Here is a 21068-nt window from a genome sequence, read left to right as displayed (position 1 = left end):
AGCCTGAAACAGCTGATGGTTGGGAGGCCGACAATCAGCTGCTTATACTAATCAGGCGGTGCTGAAACTGAAACAGGCTGTTACTGTTTGCTGCAAGGAGGCAAATTGTTGGGAGGAAGAAGCCAAAGGGTGAGGGCCGGTGAGTGGGCGGGGCTACATTCGGTATATAAGACGCACCCAAATTTTCACCCTCTTTTAGGAAGTGAAAAAGTGTGTCTTATACTCCAAAAAATACGGTACTTAAGAGAAAAAACTATGAATTTATAAAATAAATAATACAATGTCTAATTTTCCTCCTGACTGATTTTCCTTAATGACATGTCCTTGGTTACTGCATCTGACTGTATTTAAATGTATACTGCAGCTTAGATTTAAACACTGGGTTGAAAGCTGACCTAAAGTCAATATATGCTGCATGAAGGGAATGTCCACATTTGTGTATATATGTATATCAGCCAGGATTAAACCCAGCCTGTTCACTCATCCTCTAGCCTTGCATTGCAAATAGGCCCCAGCGCCACAGTGCAAAGCCTCAGCCCCCCTTGCCGCCCTGCTCTTTGCAAGTCCTGCCACACTGAGTGGACCACCGTTTTCTTCCCTCTGTTGACAAGGCATCCACAGCATGACCCTATACAAGGCAGTTGCTGGCCAGACCAGGTGAAGCATTTGTGCTGTTTTCCAAATAGTACACACTGTTCATGCTGTTTTGGAAGGCATCAGAAAACTTTCCAAAGCATTGCAAGAACAGTGTTTGGGCTTTGTACTATGGTGCTGGCTGGTCACAGTGCAGTACTTGAGGCAGCATTCTTTGTGGTAGTGGCACTGGGACTGAAGTAGAGGTCTAGGGGCAGTGGTGGCTGGCAGACTTCTAAAGGCCCTGCACCACTACTTCAACCTCAGTACCACTGCCATTGAAGAATAAGTTAGGCAAAAGAAGAGTGATGGGGCAGGGAGACAGATTGATGGGGAGAGTTGTAAGAGGAGGCAGAATAGGCAGTTCCTTAATCTACTGAGATTGGGGAGGACCAAGCTAGAAATTGGTCTTGGATTGGGGTTGGTCCTCACCTAACAGCCAGTGGGATTTAATTAATAACAGTAACAAGGAGTGCTGGATTGCCATCACTAAGCAATTCAATCATATGACATTGTGCTTTACGACCATTTCGCTTAGCGAAATGTTCCCAATTACTGGGATTCTAGTCCCAATTACTGTCATAACTCAAGGACTACCTGTAGCTTTAGGAGTTATTCTATATCAGTAGGTGGGGTTTTTCCAGACATTACCAATTAATAAAACTCAGATCAGTTTTGGTTACAGCAGCAATCATTCTCCTTGGACTACTTTGTGTTCTTGGTGATTGCTTTCCATTTTTCCTTGCCTTAATTTGCCCCAACACCTCTTATCATAATTACTGCATTTCACTGGTTCTCACACATTAATTCAACTAGATTTCATCTGGAACAACTTTCTAGCTTGCACCATAGCAGTCACAAGATTATGTACAGCAGAATTAATAACATCCCCTTGTTATTTAATATTCCTTGATTTATACCGTTACTTATATATTTACAACTATAAACTATACAATAAATACATAAGCAGAAAATAATTCATAAAATACAGTTAAAATTATAAATAGGAAAAAAATCCTAAAGCATTTCTTTTAAAAAGTGCTAGTTGAAAAGATATTCCTTAATTCTTTTTTAGGCAGAGGATGATCAAACACAATACATTTTCTAAGGAAATCCGTTTCTTAGTTTGAGAGCAACTTAGAAGAAACTGTCTCCCAAAGAGTAAGTTATAGTTCATTTTTGAAATTCCTACCTTGTTAAGTTCTTCTATTCGCCTGATAAGATATGGATTGCTTGAAGAATTTTCAAAATAAACATAATCTGTAAAAAAAAGAAATAAATTTAAAGTTCCTCAAAAAGTATTACAACAAAATAAAAAATAGGATGATCCATGTTAAAGTTCAAGCACACACTGTTCTTATTTCTGCAATAAGAACACGTGGTCTTATTTTAGTTCAAAAAATGTATAGTTTATAAATAAATTATCTTCTCACCTCCCAGGCCTAAACAAGGAAAACATCATTAATCCTTCTATCAGCAATGGCTGTCATTCCATTAAAATATCTAATTTCAAAAATATTATTCCCATAGTACATTAATTCTCAAATAATTATTTTTGTAACAGTGAAGTTAATCAGGTGCTAAGAAATTTATTACATGAACAACATAAAATTAGGTAAGTGTATGCTTTCAACCTGAAATGGCCTGAAAATGGCAATTTCTAACTAACTTATAAAGTTAAGAGGTTCAGAAAAAAATAGATGGTTACATAGCACAAAATTGACTTTCATGTTAGTATCTCTAATACATTAGCCTTCCAAACATAGATTCTTCAGTAGTGTTTCAAACATTAATACAATAAACTTTCAGTGTAGGATAAACCATTATTTAACCACTTATGGAGTAAGAGGCATCTGCTAAAGCAAAATAGTTTATCAAATGCATCTGAGACTTTATGCATGTATACATGCATAAAACAGGAGTGCAATGTTTTACTCACATATATTTTACACATGTGTAAAATTCCAAGTAAGATTTTATGCATGGACAAAAGCATATACTTTTTCCACTGCTTGCATCTGAAATTTGTTAAAGCAAAACATGTTAAATTAAGGGTTAATTGTATACACACTCTCTATTTTAAAATCCAAATTATTGTTGCATAAGAAACCTTTCTTTACATCAATATGAATTATACAGGCCTTTATTTTAATAAGTAAGTATATTTTCGCAAGAGCTTCAGAAACCATTGCATTTTGGATCAAGACTGTAGCTTTTCATTCCAAAATATGGTGGATAATTAATCCAATCTAATAATAAGGCTTTTTTTCTGAGTAGAATATACTATAAGGAACCACAGAGTTGTGAAGTATCTTGGAGACAATCCATCCGGCTTCCATAATATACATGCAACAATCTTGTGACTATAAGACAGGTGATAAATGCCTTTCCAGTCCCTGCTTTAATAACTGCTTCATAAAATAACTGTAGCAAAGGGGAACCACACAATCCAGTAAATTCCATTGCTGATTATCCTTGGGAAGATTCTCTCAAAATTTTATCAAAATCTGCTTGTTTTCAATTTTCACAACTGATTTGCCTTTTTTTCTACGGCAAAAGATAATAATTCCCTTCTATCTTTTATATGAAAAGGTTAATAATTTAAAGGCCAATTTTATGTACCACTCTCCCCTTTTAATCTTCAAATAAATTGCCAAATCTGAAGCAACCTGCTAAGCGGCCGTTGGTTCTCTCTGTTGCAAGGCTTTTGGCGCGAAACTTGACTGGAGAGAATGGCCAACACTTCTAGTAACGCCGCTCCCCTGAGGAGAACAATATGGCCAACCCTACACACAATGCCGCTCCTCTGTGCTACTTCGCCCTGGTTCAGCCTGATGGGAACTGCATGCTGATGAGGCTGGGTGCTAAGTGCAGCCGAAGATCTCCTGCTGAGGTCTTCTATTCTAGTTGCGCTGCTGTGGGACTAAAATGGCCACCGCTGTACAGACGGCTCAAGTCCTCACTCAAATGTTGGCCCATCGCGAGCTGTCTCAACACCGCTGTTATAGCCCCGATGCCCAACACTCCCTAGCAGTTCTCAATCAATTGAGTTTTGGAAAGTCTAGTAATTTGGAATACTTTGGAATTTTCAATCAGAATAAAGACCCCCCAAAATTCTGTCTCTATATGGCAAAGACTGAGTTGGAACTGGAGCCAAGCAAGAGAGGACTGGAGGCATGGCTCCAATTATGACTCAGTCTCTGGGCAGAAAAGGACGTAACAACCCAGTCCTAGACCTTCCTGCAACCTCAACTGGAGAATCTGCTTGTTTTCAATTTTCACAGCTGATTTGCCTTTTTTTCTAGAGCAAAAGATAATAATTCCCTTCTATCTTCTATATGAGAAGGTTAAGAATTTAAAGACCAATTTTATGTACCCCCTCCCCTTTTAATCTTCAAATTAAATTTTAGGGCTGGATAGTGTTTAAATTCAAAATAAAAATGATACTTTGAAGTTAGGTGTAGAGCACATCACTTCTCTACAGCTCCTTAAAAACAGCTCTGCCACAGCTGGCATTTTTTAGTCTTTGGGAAAAACAGTTTAAAGAAGCAAAGTAACAATAAGGAAGATGTTAAGAAATGCTTATGATCCTTTATGAGAGCTATACTCCATTCCATTCAGGCATGGATAATTCATAATCTATGTTAGGGTAACCGCATCCAGGGATTCTTAGAAGTATTGTTCTATAACCCTTTCACAGCCTGTGGGAGGGTTATAGATCAATTGTAAATTGCAATCCAATTTATCTGAAAAATCACTTACTATGGGAGACTGAAATAATTAAAAATAGTTTGTAGGAAGCATTCAGTGGGATTGCTTCCAATAGGATCGTTTGAAAAGAGATTTGTAGGCCACTATGTAGATGTCTATCGAGAGTAAGTTAATCACTAATGTGCAATGGAACTTTAAAAGCTTAAGAAAATCAGGACTCATTTCAAATGTCTTTCTTTCAATGTACAATTATTTATTTTTGTTCAGTACAAAAATTACTGTACTAATGAATGTTCAAATTGCGAATTTTTGTCAATACAACAAACCTGTCTGAACATGAACGACAGAAAGTAAGTTGGGAAAAGGAAGCAAAGAGTCAGCTTCCAGATCGACAGATATGGATGCCGTAGGCCAGAACCCAACCCCAGCCCACTCTCTTCCACCCTATGGTTTTTATGTTGTGGTTTTTGTGTTAGAATATTTTATTTTCATTTCCATGACATATAATCACATATCACAACATGATATTGTCAATTACATTGACAATATCATGTTGTAAAATATATGTGCACTCATACTACTTTAAAATCAAACCTGGAATAATTCCCTCCCCCACCCTCCCCCCCGAACCCCCAAAACCTACCCCCCCAACTTCCCAGAACCCGTACACGGTATGGATATTTAACAACCACAGTCTAAGATATATTGATAAAAAATAAAAGTAAGAAATTAATAACCTCTTTGCATTGATCTTAGGTCCTCCTTGCTAAGTTAACTTTAAACAGTTCAAATCATTCCTAATCTTAAGCATAAGCTATCTGGAATTTCTTGGTTCTGTATTTATTTTGTATATAATTGATCCATTTTTTCCAGTCTCGTTTGTATCTCTCATTTGAATGGTCTTTAAAATATGCAGATATTTTCGCCAGCTCAGCTAAATTTGTGACTTTCAGTGTCCATTCTTGGATTGTAGGCAAATCTTCCTTCTTCCAGTATTGCGCAACCAACAGTCTCGCTGCCGTTATTAAATGCAAGATCAGATTAACCTCTACCACTGTACAATCAGTAATTATACCGAACAAAAATAACTGAGGAGTAAATTTTATCCTTTTTTAAAGAATATTTTGTATAATCCACCATATTTTTATCCAAAATGCCTTAACCTTTTGGCAAGTCCACCATATATGAAAATATGTAGCATCAAGAGAACCACATCTCCAACATTTGGGTTGTAAGTTCGAGTACATTGAGGCCAATTTTTTAGGATCTAAATGCCATCTATAGAACATCTTGTAGAAATTTTCTCTCAGGTTTTGGGCTTGTGTGAATTTCACATTCCTGTGTTGTGGTTTTTAATATTGTAAGACACCCAGAATCATAAATGTGTTTAATAGTTAGAAGAGGCATGCCTTTCATGTGGAATATGGGACTGTCTTTTCTAAGATATTAATAGTTATTTGCAGTTCTTACCAAATATCTGTATGTTAATTAATGATGCAGTAGTTTATGAGGGAGGGAGGGAGGAAAGGAGGGAGGGAGGGAGGCAGACAGGCAGGCCAACATGGATTTGACTATGAAGCTAAACTAATATCTGAATCCTTTTCATCATTTTTCCTCTCTAGCCAATTCTGCATTTTAAGGAGCGCTTTAAAGTACCCTTTATGATGCAGCTATTTTTTAGGATGGCACTACAAGACATCTTGGTCTTCAACATGACTGCAAATCTTTGGAACCCACTACACATACTTTCTATCAAGCACGCCTCCTTCAGCAAACAAGAAGAAACCACTTAACTCCATTTGTAGAATTAAGTGTACTTTTACTGGTTATGAAGTAAAGCAAGGTCTGAGACAGAAACGTGCGAAATCATACATATCAAATATCCGAGGTGCCAACTCAGTGACAGCCTGGACTTTCACCGGGTCCATCTCGATGCCATTGTGGGAGATGCGGTAGCCCAGGTAATCTATCTTCTACTGATGAAATTCACATTTAGACAATTTGGCATAAAGTTCAGCAGCCCGGAGTTTTTTGAGAACTGATTACACTAAAGTCACGTGTTCATCACGTGCTTCCATGTAGATAAGGATGTATTATGCAACACGTGCATCCAAAGTCTAAAAGGGCCAGCATTTTCGCTTGGGCTCCAGTAGAGGGCACTTTAAGTTCTACTGGAATGGTTATGGGACCCAATAAGGGACTTACCAGATGGTTGTCATCGGAGTCGGTTTCACTTTCCCCCAAGAGAAAGGATGGTTCTTCTTCTTCTTGGTTGGGATGGAAATCTTCAACAGGATCCATCCCTTTCATGGCGGTGTCCTTTCGTTTCCCAGGTTGTCTGGCTTCCTCTTCCCAGCAGCAGGGGGCTTTGGGCCAATTTTTGAGCGGCAGTTCGCTACTCGGTGCCCCTCCTTCCCACAGTGGAAACAAGCAGTAGACTGGAGCTTGCTTGCAGGCCAACTTTTTCCTCCCTTCGGAGCTCCTCTGGAGGAGGTGGGAGGGGGATTTTTACATTTCTCACTGTCTTCCCAGTATTTATCCCTGACTAGATCGATCTCTACATCTGCTGCCAATTCGTATCAGCGTTGCAGGTTGCGGGGGGGGAGGGGGAGGGGCTGTTAACATAGTTCTGATATATATCTTGGTTCATGCTATCCATAAAACTGTGCATCGAAGCCTCCTCCGACAAAACCCGCATATACACCGACAGTTCACAAAACTCTTGGACATACTCAGCCACTGGATTTTTTCCCTGAGTAAGGGTTTTCATCTTGGTTCTGATCTTTCGCTCGGTGAGCGGGTCATCAAAGCGTTTTCTCAGGGCGGCCACTATTATAGTTCCTCAGCAGGAGAGAGTCATTGTCATACAGAGCGACCATCCAGGATGCCGCTTTGTTCTCCAACACCATGGTAACAACTCTTACCTTGGCTTCCTCATTGGGGAGATCCTTTCCAAACTGTTGCATGAAATTCCAGACCTGCACCAGGAAAAATCCTAGCTCCTTTGGGTCACCTCCAAATTTCAAGCCAAGAGGAGAAACTTTTGCTATCTGGCGTCTGCGGGGGCCCCTCCCCCCTTGGAAGGGTTCTTGCGGCTACTGCTGCTGCTGCTGGGGCTCTCCCATCCTGATCAGCTCCACTGTCTGCCCCCCAGGACCCCCCCACACCTGGGTGACACAGGTCCTCTACAGGTCTCTCTTCTTGATCAGGGAAATCGGCTTCTCTTCCAGACCTGCTCTTGCGAAAATGACGTTTCTCCCAAGCCTCCTGGAAGAGTTTCATAGCGTGAGATATCATGAGATCCTCTTCTCAGCTTCCTGCCAGGCAGCTGCCGGTCGCTGATGTCGGGTTGTTGTAATTCCAGCCAGAATTTCCTCAAGATCATACTTCTGTCCCACTCCCAACGACCACCTGGGACGGACAGATCTTTCCTCCAAATTCAGTTCCGCCAATCGTTCCATCTCCAAAGGGCATGAGGATCCAGCAGCCCCCAAGCTGTCCTCCTGGTCGCTGCCTGGGTTGGACATTTCTTTGAAGGTTTTGTTTTTATTACACTCCCCTCGGAAGGTATTAGCTCCAGGATGAGCATGAAAGTCAGACTTTGCTTAATGTCAAGCACGTCGCCTTCAGCAACCAAGAAAGAAACCACTTAACTCCATTTCTAGAATTAAGAGTACTTTTACTGGTTATGAAAAGATAGCAGCAAAGTAAAGCAAGGTATGAGGCAGAAACACGCGAAATCATACATATCAAACATTTGCCCAATCCCCTCCCTCCAACAACCACCATCCGATTGCCCAATCTGCAAATTCCTTAGGTGTCATGTAGGTGCATCTCCAAGAAGCATCATCAGGTTGGTATGCAGGATGGTTGGCCTTGACCAACTCCAAACATCTGCCATCAGTATGAGCAGAAGATGGTGAGAACAAAACTCCCTTTTAAACTATCACTCCTGTATCAATTATTCCCATCCCAAATACCATGCCCCCTTCCCATTTCTATGGCAGCTGAAAGCAAGTAATGAAGCAGAGGCTGACACTCTCATTTGTTTATTTTTATTTAATCTTAAAATAGTGGAAATCTAGAATGCTAGGTAAGTTACCATGTATATTGAGTATATACTCAGATATACACTGCATTATTCACGTTACTGTGTTCCCTACAGACCACAGGAGCATTAATATAAACAAAACAGTGGTTAAGTGCAGTTCAATTCTGTTCAGAACTACTATCCAACTATCATAAAAATCACAGCCAATTGTGTGGGTAGGATAACCTGAGGAGCTACTTAGTACAGTGGGCAGCAACCTTACCATTTTCCCTTTTGGTGTATATGGTTTTTTAATTTAATTTCATTCTATTTATCAGTTTGTATGGTATCACAATCAACAAAATAATTCTAGGTGATTATTGGGTGAAATATCACAATGCTGTATCAATATTCCAAGTATGCCCACAAAGTATGCTCAAGTATGCCCACCTCCAGTTCTGTTAAGTACAATGTCTTTATTCACTAGTAAGTGGCACAAAGGATTACAAGTATAATTTAACTTAATTTCCTAAATGCCACCCTTTGATGATATAGTCAATGTGAAAGACAAAGAGCATACAAAACACTTTATTTAGAAAAGTTGTATACATGAACTTTGAAGAAATGTCTGATTTTGAATACGAATCTACTACTTTATGTATTTTGGCAATTTCAAGTCATTTCAGTGCTATTCCAAACTTCAGATAAAATGCTCAAAATTGCACTACACATTCTAAATAACAGTTCCATTTCACACAAAATGTCTTGAAATGATTTGTACAACCTGATTAAACAGCACAAACTGCATACTGAACCAGACAACACACTTTTGCAAGTGTGGGGCTACACTTGTGTAACCTGTTTTTGGGCTACATTATGGGCTACAATATGGGCAGTTTGGCGGTTTGAATCCATAGTGCTGCTAGAGTGAGCTCCCATTACTTGTCCCAGCTTCTGCCAACCTAGCAGTTCGAAAGAATGTAAAAATGCAAGTAAAAAATAGGAACCACCTTTGGTAACAGCATTCCATGCGCCTTCAGCATTTAGTCATGCCGGCCATATGACCACGGAGATGTCTTCGGACAGCGCTAGCTCCTCAGCCTTGAACAGAGATGAGCACCACCCCGTAGAGTCAGAAACGACTAGCACATATGTGTGATGGAACCTTTACATTTACCTTTACCTTATGGGCTACAAGCTAATATACATTGTTCAAAATCTGGCCATGTAATATTCCAATTCCTTGTTCCTACTGACATGAAGTGCAATTGCCCAAAGCAATAATCTAACAGCAAGCATTAAGTAGCCATACCACTTCCTCCTTTCCATTCTGCCATACCTTAAAGCAGGGACGTGCAGTCACTAGAGGCAGGGGAGGCGGGGCCTCACCAGTCTCCTGAGGGAAAGGAAAGAATTTTAAAGAATTTTTTTTAAATAATTAAAGCCAGGATAGTTGCTACCAGATTTCAAGTCACAGTGGCTTGGTGTCTGCTCTCAGTGTTAACTATAGGAGGCCAGAGAACTCGGGGCCTCCTTTGCATAAGGAATTTTTTGCCTTTTAAAAGTTAAGAAAGGGTTAAAAAGCAAAAAAATTTGTATGCAAAGGCGGCACTGATTCTCCCGGCTCCTGATCTGGGAGCAGCGAATCATGCCTGTGCAAGGGCACTTGAGCGACTGCGCAATCTAGCAGTTTCCATCGAGGTTGATTCTGGAGAGGTTCTTCAGCAGCAATTTCTTCTCTGCCCGGCATTTTCTACTGGGCAGACCCGGGTCTTTGCATTGCGGGAGCCGCCGGGCACTTTGCATTGCGGGAGCCGCCAAGCGCTGACATTCCCGCTGCCCCGGCCTGCAGCCAGCCCAGCACAGAGCGGGGAGGACGAGGAGAGCGGTGAGTCCTTGTGCTGGCCGGCCGGCCAAGTGGGGAGCGGGTAGGGCTGGGGGTGGGTGGGCTGGCTGGGGAGGGGGATCATGGCCGCTCAGGTGGCCCCCACCCCCAGCAGCTTGAGTGTCCCGGCTCCGTCCAAGCTGCTTGCCGTCGGGCTCCACCGCCTTGCCCCCCACCCCGCCTCCTCCAACGAACAATCCTGCTGCCCCAGCCTGCAGCCAGCCCAGCACTGAGCAGGGAGGATGAGGACGACGAGAAGGAGAAGAGCGGTGACTCCTTGTGCCGGCTGGCCGGCCAGGCGGGGAGCATGTCGGGCAGGGGGTGGGTGGGCTGGCTGGCTGGCGAGGGATCATGGTCGCTCAGGTGTCCCCCTCCCCAGCCAGCCAGCCAGCCCACCCACCCCCCGCCCGACCTGCTCCCCACCTGGCCGGCCAGCCGGCACAAGAACTCACCGCTCTTCTCCTCCTCCTCCCTGTTTGGTGTTGGGCTGGCTGCAGGCCGGGGCAGCAGGATTGTTCATCGGAGGAGGCGGGGGGGCAAGACAATGGAGCACGACGGCAAGCAGCTTGGACGGAGCCAGGACACCCAAGCTGCTGGAGGTGGGGGCCACCTGAGCAGCAATGATCCCGGCTCTGCTGCTCCTCAGCGGCATACTTTTGGAATGTCCTTTTGGAATGTCAGCGGGGACGGAGGAGGCGGGGGGCGAAGCAGCACAGCGCGGCGAGAAGCAACACCCCCGCCACTGTGTCCGACAGGAGTATCGCGTTTATGTCCACCATAAACGCGAGACGTCTGTTGGACACAGTGGCAGGGACATTGCTTCTCGCTGCTGCTGCGGTCTTGCCTCACCAACGGTAACCCTCACCTCACGTCACTGCCTTAAAGAAGCTTGAGGCATGATTGCAGGCCTTCTGGTACATCAAAAGATAAAAAGTGCAGGAGGTAAAAAGCTCCTTAAGATTAAAAAACAAAAGCATTTATTTTCCAGGACTGAGAAAAGTCTTAACATCCTTCTCACAGCTTTCAGGAGAAAGCAAAATGCTATTTTATTTCATTTGAATAGGTATAAATTACTTTGCTTCAGTCCATTCTAAACTGAATTCAGTTATAATTCAGAGGAGAGAAGGAATTATTAAAAGCCACCTAATTCATCTAAAGCTGAGATAAGGAAGGCTAAGTTAAATTAAACATATTATTCTACTGTTTTTTTATGACATTCTGAAATAAGGGCAGTTATTGCTATATAAAATATCTTGTAATTGCACATCTTTTCACCAAAGCCTTTTTAATCTAAACTGAAATTCTAAGCTAATGCAAATATACAAAAAATTAAGTAGGGCACAATCCTGAACTGAACTAGTTTTGACCATCAATACTAAAACATTTATTTCCAAATTCTTTCTTCTGATTTTCATAAAGCAGGGCATTATTTCCATTAGGAAACAAACATTCAACACTTTACTGCTACTGTGTTTCTCTGAAAATAAGACAGGATCTTATTTTCTTTTGACCCCTGAAATAAATGCTTGGCCTTATTTTCGAGGTCTTATTATTTTTGAGGTGCAGAAGGCGGCGAGTGTAGTCACCACATTGGTGCTGCTATGTTGCAATCAGGAAAGGCTTATTTTCAGGATAGGGCTTATTATAGCACATGCACTCAATAGCCCAATTGGGTTATTATCCGGGGAGGTCTTATTTTCAGGAAAAGAGGGTATTAGATGTAATACAGCCTGCTTAAAGACTGTACTAGAACATATAAATGAATTTTATGAAGATACAACATATAAAAAGAAAGAATACTGACACTTTTGGCATAGGGCAGAGTAAAATACTAAACTAATAAATTAATACTCAGTGGATAAAGTGATGATGAGCAAAGTATAGTATCTGGTTAATCATGCTTGGTTTGATTAACTTAGAATGTTGAAAAGGACCAGAGCAGCAGAAGGGTTAACAAACTAGGCAAATACTGAAGCATATGTAGGCCTCTTAGCAACATGGCAAACACTTCAGAGGTTTATTAATTGCCCTCAACATAATTTCCACACATGTGAATTGTTCAGTCCCAAAATTGTTATCACCCTGGAGGGTAGGGTGAAGTAAAACTGTGGTTGGGAGAATCAAATTATTGCACATATTATAGCTAGTAAAATTTCCCAGAGGAATTAAAACAATGAAACTTTCCCATAGACAAATATTTTTTATTTATTAATTCACAAAATCTATATGACTACATTTTGTAAAAAAAAAAGGGACTCCGGGCAGCCTATACCTATGGCACATGTGCCACATGGAGCCATTTCTGAGGGCATGCGAGGCGTTGCCCTGTCAGCTCCAGAGCGCATGCATGCGCTGGCCAGCTGACTTTCGGCTTTGATTTTCGGCTATTTTCACCCTCTGGAGGCTTCAGGGAAGCCTCCTGAAGCCTCCAGAGGGAGAAAAACAGCCCAACCGGGGGAGGGGCATTAAATTATGGGAATGGGCACACAAGCGTGCTTTTGGCCCCCGGGGTGAAAAAGGGTCGCCATCACCGGCCTATAGAGTCCATCAAGCCAGAAATGGAGAATTAGGGGAGAAGAGAAAAAGTAATATAATTTGGAGATGAAAACTCACTGTTTGCCAGCTGAGTTGTAATCACTCCTTTTTTCCCCTAAAGGAACTCAATTATTATATATTCCTATTGCTATCTTTGGACAATGCTGCATTAATTTGTTTCATCTTCCTTCAGGTATGATTTAAGAAACCTACGTCAATAGAAACACATTTCGGATAAGCTAAAATTCCACAATTTAGAGCCACAATCCTTCACATTTATTAGGGAATACTTTCTTCTTAAACTTCTTAGGTTTAATATTGAATAAGAATGGATGGGAGTATAATGTTAAGAATATGTTGTGAGAAAACCCTGATTTAAAAAAAAAACTGTATGGGGTGAATATAAATTAATTTGTTAAACTTTCTTTTTTTTTCTATGTTACACATCTCTAACTTCAAATGGAATATGAAAAATTCTGCCATTCTCATTTATAGGTAAGATAGACATCAGAAATTTATCAGATTTATTTAGTGTAATTTCATGCCTTCCAGAATTTTAGATTACAATTCCTACAATTTTTTTCTTGTCACTGGTCACATAGGCAGAAACTGATAGAAATTAAACACATCTGGAGAATATTTGAAGTTAATGACTTCCCTTTTCTTCTTTTCATCTCAGCTGTACATTCAAATGCTATTCCACAACAGGGGAAAGGCAGTTGTCAACAGTAGTGTTCATTGGCTTCATGATGTTATAAGGAAAGCCAATCAGCATGTTATTCCAAGAAATTTTACTAAAAGCAGGAAGAACCTGTTGGTCTTGAGCTAGTCTACATATAACCATAAAAGGAGTAACAGTAATCCCATGACAGGCTCATCACCAAAGCGTGACACACCTCTGGCCAGATTTGGCATCATGGATGCTTGTGCTTCTACTTCTTTTATTTTTAATTTTGGGAACAAATATGTCTAATTGCCATGAACATCAGAATGTGCTAAATGTGTGTTTGAGATGAAACACTACAAATTGTACTGGAGATTCCTTTATTGGAACATTTAAATGGACGGAGAGGGGGTGGACATCAAAAGTACCCATAGTATTCCCCCACAAAGAAGAGTCACAGACTGAACGGTCTCACACCATATGGCAGTGTTGCTAAATTCTGGTACTTTTGTCCTGATCCTTGGTATCTGTCTTAAGTAAGAAACAGGAATCCCTGGCTGTTAGATCTGCAAGGTTGTTTCCGCAGATTCAAAATATAGCTTTTCTGTACTCCTCCATTGCTTCTGTTTCCTCAAAGGACCGTTCTTTCATTCACTTTTTCCAATTCTCCATTATTGCCTTTGTTCCAATCTACTATTACTTTTTAGCATCATTATTTGAGAATGTAGCTATGGCCTGGACAGATGGGTCTATTTCTCTTTGCCTTCTAGGTTCTCTCAACAGTGTTTTTTTTTAGTAAGGAAAGCAAACCTCCAGCACATACAGCAAGACTGTACCAGAGAAAACCCAAGTCTACCTTTCCTTTTTTTGCATTAGAAATATTAGGGAGGGACATTTTATTTCAATGTTTTAATTTATATTGTCCAATTTGTTTATATAGCTATGCAACTCATCCTCCAGCTGATACTTTTACAAGAACTTGGGTTTATATTATAGTCATAAAATGTAACATCTCTCACACAATTGCAAAACAGCTATGACCAGAAAAGACCTTCCCATGATAGATAATATTTCATACATGATTTCATATTCAAGTTTTCATTTCCATGGAGAGAATATTTTCATTGTTTTGTACAACTTAGAGACCAAAAAGAGTGCATAATAAAGGCAGTGATGATAATAATCTAAAGCTATTAGAAATAATCATACACATCCAACTAGAATAAAGACCAGGTTTACCATCTCCTAAAGCCAACAGTACTTAAGTATAACTTTACTCCAATTCTTGACATCTTCACTGAAGAAGGTACCGGTAAGAAATGAACAGCTTTCATTTTTTGACAAACCAAAACAGCCAGTGAAAAGTTAAGATACAAGTTCCAGGTATAGAAAGGAATAAAGGAGGGAAGGAAGTAAAGCATGTATTACTCAATAGTTGCCTCTAGGAAAATACAAACACTCCCTAAGCCATCCCCATCTTAGCACTGAATCCCATTAGTATGTTCTCTTATATGGAATATATTTACTGCAGAAGTATTTCAGGATCAGAAATAGCTATGAAAAAGGTCCTGAAACAGTATAGAGAAATTCTTAATGTATTATTCTGAAAATCCAGTCCAATCCTTGTTTGACTTCTTGTATTGGGGCCAAATTGTATGAGTTATGGCATGGAGAGCCCTTAGGAAGAAAGATCTGTACAATCTTTCTAAGAGTAAATGGATTTATTAGCAAAAATAAGCTGAACTAATGACTCACTCCAGAAACTTTGATTTATCCATTATTTAAAGCAGCTGATTCTTAAATAGGCTGCTGCAGAAAGGTATTTTACTTTAAGGTGAAGAGCAGCATCTGGAATAGAGTCAGGCCCTCACGGTAAGATTTTACTGATTCTTGATTGGATGGCTTCAAGTTGTAATCGATCAGATAAGGGAAAGAAAATGAATTTTTTTCTTCCTAGTGTTTTTCCCAAAAAGGATTTTCCCACAAGATCTGCTTTTCTCAGATCAACTGAGTGTTGATCCATTGGTTCATCCATTGAAAAAGGCAATCTTGCCGTGAGATGAACAGCAAATAATTTAAATAAAATACAAAATAAAATTGACCAACCAATTTGCCTGCTGAGGTTGATGTGGGCTGAGAAAAAGCAAAAAGCCCGAAGTCATCCAGCTGGCTTTTATGCCTAAAGCGGGATGAGATCTGAATTGTTTCTATAGCAGCTAGCAAGTATGATTGCTTACTAGCCTTTTAAACTTTTTTTTTTACAACTCACATACCAACATAGGTAATGGATGTTTAGAAGTTCCTCCTATTTCCAATTACAGCATGCTAGACACTAGCCAGAAGCTACCAAGACAAGCATTTTGTCACACTTATCTTCTATGGAGCCCATCTCAGCTTTCTAGGTAGCAGATTTAATAGATTAATCATGCCCTGCATGAAAGGGAATACCTTTCTATTACAAACTAGTGTCACTGACTGAGAATGATGGAATAGTTTTTCGTTAATTTTTTTAAAGAATTCCACTGAATTGATAACTTCTATAAGCCATTTCTTCAGCTATCTGTTGCTGATGGATGTTCTTGCTAGAATTTCAATTCTAATACTATTTATTTATTTATAAATAAAATGTATTGGCCACCCATCTTATCACATGGCAACTATTTGTTAGCATGCTTGTTTTATATATTTATCACATTTATATCCCGCCTTTCCTTATATCCAGGAGTTCAAAGGCAACACACTGGTTCTTCCTTTTCCCTCCAATTTTATGCAGCAGCCTGGGACGAAAGGTAGGGAACAGTCCAAAATAAACCTTCACATTTTTTGTAGTTGAATGGCGTTTTGAACCCAAGTCTACCTAATACTATTAGGCCAACGCTTAAGCTGCTTCATCACTTTGGAAGAATGGGACTGACAAGCGAATCAACGGACAAGGGGGACGCTTGCAAGAAAACACTGGGCCCTGCTGCATTATCGCCCTTCAACAACAGAAGGTTACCCCTCTTAAAGGACCCACTGAGGAAGGCCGCCTGCCCGTTGGCAGAAAGCGTTTCTTCACGGCTGAGGACGCCTGAGAGTCCCCACACTTGAGAAAGGGAGGGAGGGGAAAGGCTTCCAACCCGAAACTCACTTCGGATGCTCGGTTTCCCTCCCCCCCCCCACAAACGTTAGCCCAGCGACTACAATTCCCGGGCGGAGGAGTTCCTATGGACTTCGAGCCTTCCTCCTTCATCATCACCACCTCCTCCTCCACCATCACCACCTCAACACGGTGGGTGGCGGCCTCTCTCGTCAGGTTTCCTCGTTGGAAGGAACCACGGGGCTCGTTGTCCCGGGGGGGGATGGGGAAGAAGGCGGGTGTTGGGCTAAGCTCGGCTTCCAACCTGCACGCCCCTCTCCTCCTTCCTGTTCCCCCCCCCCATTCAATATTTCCGTCCCTTCGCCCCCTTCACCGACCGCGGCTCAGAGCCAAGGGCCTTCCTGGCGAATGCAAACCAGTGGCAGGGGCGCGTGGCGCGTCCGCCGAGGACCCCCACATACCTCCCACTCGATACATGTTAGCCGCCATGTCTGCGCTCTGCACCCTCCTCGTTCTGTCGCCGCCGCCGCCGCCGGGCTGGGGAAGGGGAGGAGCGTTCAGTCGCTCTCGCTGCTGTTGCTACTTTTTACGCCACTCGCCCCCGGGCAAATCAGGGTGCCGGGCGGCTCTGCAGCTTTTCTGACCAACCCGCTTGGGGGAGAAGGGGGGAGGGGATCCGAATAAAGCGCAGGAGGCGAAGGGTTAAAACAAAGCGGCCAGGCCTGCCTCGCTGGGCAGGGCAGGGCAGAGAGAGATGGCTGTTGGCTGAGGGCGAGCGTCATCGTCGTCATCCTCGGGAGAGGGAAGGGTTAACAAACTTGCCCCCGTGGCTCTGTCTTCGGGAAAGTGGGGGAGAGAGGAAACTCATCTAGGTATCGTGGTGGAGAGGGGGGGGGTATAAGAGTCACACACTGGGGTCGTTTTTGTGCTCTCAAGCAAGAACTCAAGGTTTGACCTGCTTAGAAAGTGTGCTCACAGGTACCTTCTACATCTGCAGAGGTGTCAGGATATAAAAAAAATGGGACTAAGAAGCATAGTTGGCAAAAATCCATAGGAGTTTGGGAGAAAGAGAGCACTATAAGTCTAGAAGAGCTTTGGGTTGCAAGGTAAAGGTTCCCCTCGCACTTGTACGTGTTAGTTGTTCCTGACTGGGGGGTGGGGGGAAATGCTCACCTCCATTTCAAAGCAAAAGAGCCAGCTGGAAGACATCTCTGTGGTCATGTGGCTGGCAGGCGCACGGAGCGCTGTTACCTTCCCACCAAAGTGGTCCCTATTTTTTACTTCCATTTTTACAAACTTTTGAACTGCTAGGTTGGCAGAGGCTGGGACAAGTAACGGGAGCTCACTCTGTTATGCGGCACTAGGTATTTGAACCACCGAACTGCCGATCTTTCTGATTGACAAGCTCAGTATCTTAGCCACTGAGCCTCTGCATCCCTATTTTGGGTTGCAAAATGGACCATAATTCCATGTTGGCTATCATCCTACTCTAAAGTTTACCTTTTTATTGTTTTTCCCTATCCCATGCTCCAGGACTACTGTTGCACATGGCGGTCAAAAGGTCATAGATGAACCTTTTTTGTAAACTAACACAAACAGTTTATATATGCTCTGCATCCCCGTCCCTTGCTTGCAAATATGGGGCAAGGCTCCTTATCAGTGGTGGGTTCTGCATCCCATTCCAACCGGTACGGTTGGAATGAGCCTGGCGTCGTCCAAATGGACGCAGCGCTTGCATGCCCCATACCTGCCAGGGATGCCTCCGCAACGGTCCAGCTGCTTGGCGGAGTGTCACAAAGGTGCTATACGTGCCATGTGCAGAAACGCAAAGGCTTTAAAGAACAGGTAAGGAGCTCGGGCAGACACTGTACCTGAACAGTACCCAGTGCTCTGGGCAGGCTCTGGTATGCCCGTACCGGGGCGTACCGCCTGCAACCGAACATTGCTCCTTATGGAAGATTTGAAATTTCACAGAGGAAGAGGACCAAAGACTGAATTCATGGCCCTGTTCTGATGTTTTAAAATCCTTGGGGTTAGAGCTGACTTAATGTGATGCCCAACAATTTTCCCCAAAATCTGGAAGAATTAAGATCAAGATAGATATACAGTTCATATATCTATTTATAAAGCATTTGCGAAGTCCTATATTTTTTGATGTGTGCAATGATTCTTTTAAGAAGTATCAATAAGTTGATTTTAAAACTAGGAAAAATCCTAAATTTTATACTTCTGAACAGCTCTATTTTATTAATTAAAGTCAATACTGAGATAACTACCACTATATTGGCTACATAGTTGCAGAAAATTTCACAGCTGCCCAGCGGATTCAATCTGTCAGAATTGGCACACTTCAAGTTCCTTCAATTAAGCAATGCCATTGATTGGGATCCTAAAGTGCATTCTTTGCAGCAGGACCTGTACTCTGGAATGAGATGCCATTCCAAGTTAAAAATGGCTCCCACTATGCTGATGATTCAAAGGGGCCTGAAGAGCTTTCTCTTTACTCATTTTTATGGTTTCTATTTTTCTATTTTTCATGTTTGAAATCATTTGTAAACCGCCAAGAGTTGCTGAGAGTCAAGTGGTAATAAATAATAATAATTCAATTCATGTCTCCCTTTCTGAGTTTATCAAAAATCATCAGACATGTTATTAATTGATATACTGTATTGGATTTAAACAAGGAGAGAATGGAGTCTTCTGTATTAGTATCTTCAAATGCCGCAAAAGTTATTTGATTTGATTCTGATCAAATTTTTAAAACAAGTGATAATTAAATATGGCTTTCCATGAGACTTTGTTCAGTCAGGTAAGATTTATTATATGCAAACTTCTGCCAAATTGAATTATTTCAGATTCTTGAGCTACAATGTGGCATTTATTAAGGATATCTGCTTTTATCTTTGCTGTTTAATTTGACCTTTTTTTTAACCTCTGACCATCATTGTAGGACAGTTTTTCGATATTAAGTGCATTATATTGGCATTTGGCAGGGAATGGATGTAACTTATTTTTATATACTGATGATATTTTAGCAATTTATTAACAGTACTCTAATCTGCATAATTTTGTAAAGATAGTGCAATGTTTTGGAAAGTATTCTACTGATAAGATTAATTGGGATAAATATTTTTTACTTCTATTAGGTCCTAATATCAATAGTTGTGTTTTGTTTTGTTTTTAAAAAGGGCTTTGTAGTTTTTATGATTATATTCAATATTTGGAAATTTACATATCACATATGTGGAAATAAATATGTTTAATCTTTTAGAAAAGATTGAATGGATGGGTACAAATGAGTTAAAATCCCCTGAAGTTTGCAGGATAAAATTAATATTAAAATTAATATCCCTCACTTGACTTATGCTCTGAGATATTCCTATGTTACTACCAAATAAATATTTCCTTAAAATCGATATTTTACTTACAAAATTTGAGTTAGTGGGGCAGTGTTTTCTTTAACTAAATTGAGATTACCATTTGAAGAAAATATTTACAAAAATAACATTTGGGTTATATTTTATCCGCTATCAATATATGAAATGACAATATAATGAAATGTTGTACTTTATGGGTCATGTTGGAAAGCTATGATCTATTTCCCTTGTAGACATGGGAGGATTTTGGTATAACATAGAGCAGAAAAGGTTGTATTTCTAGGAATGCAAAATGTGAAAATCTTTGAGGTAATAGATGGTCTTTTGATAAGGAGATTCATGAAATATTTAATTCTTGGGGCGAAGTTACTCTGAAAACAAATGGTAAAGCATTTTGTTGAAAAAATTGTTTTAGTGAAAAAACAACCCAGTTTTGGCACCAGGCTAGAAAGTGAAAGAACATGAATTCAGGGCCTGTCTTAACCATGGAAGCCAGCCAGTCACAGTCTCTCAGCCCAACCCACTTTATGGGTTGTGGGAAAATAGGAGGAGGAAGGTGTGTTAGATATGTTCAGCACATTGAGTTATTTGTAAAAATGATAAAGGCAGATAATAAATACATAAATATATGCCCTTCCAGCTGAAGTGGAGCCAATAAGAAGCATTTTTCAGGTGAAGGAGAATGAAAAGGTAAACATTTGCCAAACTGTTAAATGACCGTCCCAATACACAATCTTTACTTGTAGCTGATCCCCTGAGTGTGTGTGTGTGGGGGGGGGGGAGACACAACATAAAGGGAATGATACTGTGTAGGTGTGAGGAGTTGAAATCGACTAGGAAGCTGAGAAGAAAGTTGAAGTTAGAAAGAAAAGGAAGAAAAATAACTAGTAAACAAAGATGGGCTGCTGGAGATATGCATGTTCCAGAAGGATTCAAGATCACTAAAGGGGAATGGCAATAGGAATCATCAAATAAGAAGGGCCATAGAGCATGACGTCTATCAAGCCTGCACAAATATAAGGAGATTGAAAAGAAACTAAAAACATCAGAAAGTGTTGCTAGTTGTGAGAAGTTGCCAGCTTAGTTAACTCTAGAATTCAATAGCAACTGAATACTAGGAAAGACACACTTGCCATTTTTAGCAGTCTTGGTAA

At 41.0% G+C, this 21068-nt stretch overlaps 1 protein-coding gene across 1 annotated transcript in view; it reads right to left on the bottom strand.

The window, feature by feature from the left end:
* Window positions 1–17375, bottom strand: part of MTA3 (metastasis associated 1 family member 3) — a 139369-nt gene extending 121994 nt beyond the window's left edge. The window contains 2 exon segments of the mRNA XM_032215812.1: window positions 1826–1893; window positions 16999–17375. Coding sequence (XP_032071703.1) covers window positions 1826–1893; window positions 16999–17026 — 96 coding nt within the window. The 5' untranslated portion in view covers window positions 17027–17375.
* Between the last annotated feature and the right edge of the window lie 3693 nt (window positions 17376–21068).

This window comes from Thamnophis elegans, chromosome 4 (genome assembly GCF_009769535.1).
Source record: "Thamnophis elegans isolate rThaEle1 chromosome 4, rThaEle1.pri, whole genome shotgun sequence".
Lineage (NCBI taxonomy): Eukaryota > Metazoa > Chordata > Lepidosauria > Squamata > Colubridae > Thamnophis > Thamnophis elegans.
The sequence above is the reverse complement of the archived record's forward strand: the minus strand, read 5'-3'. Positions and strand labels throughout refer to the sequence as shown.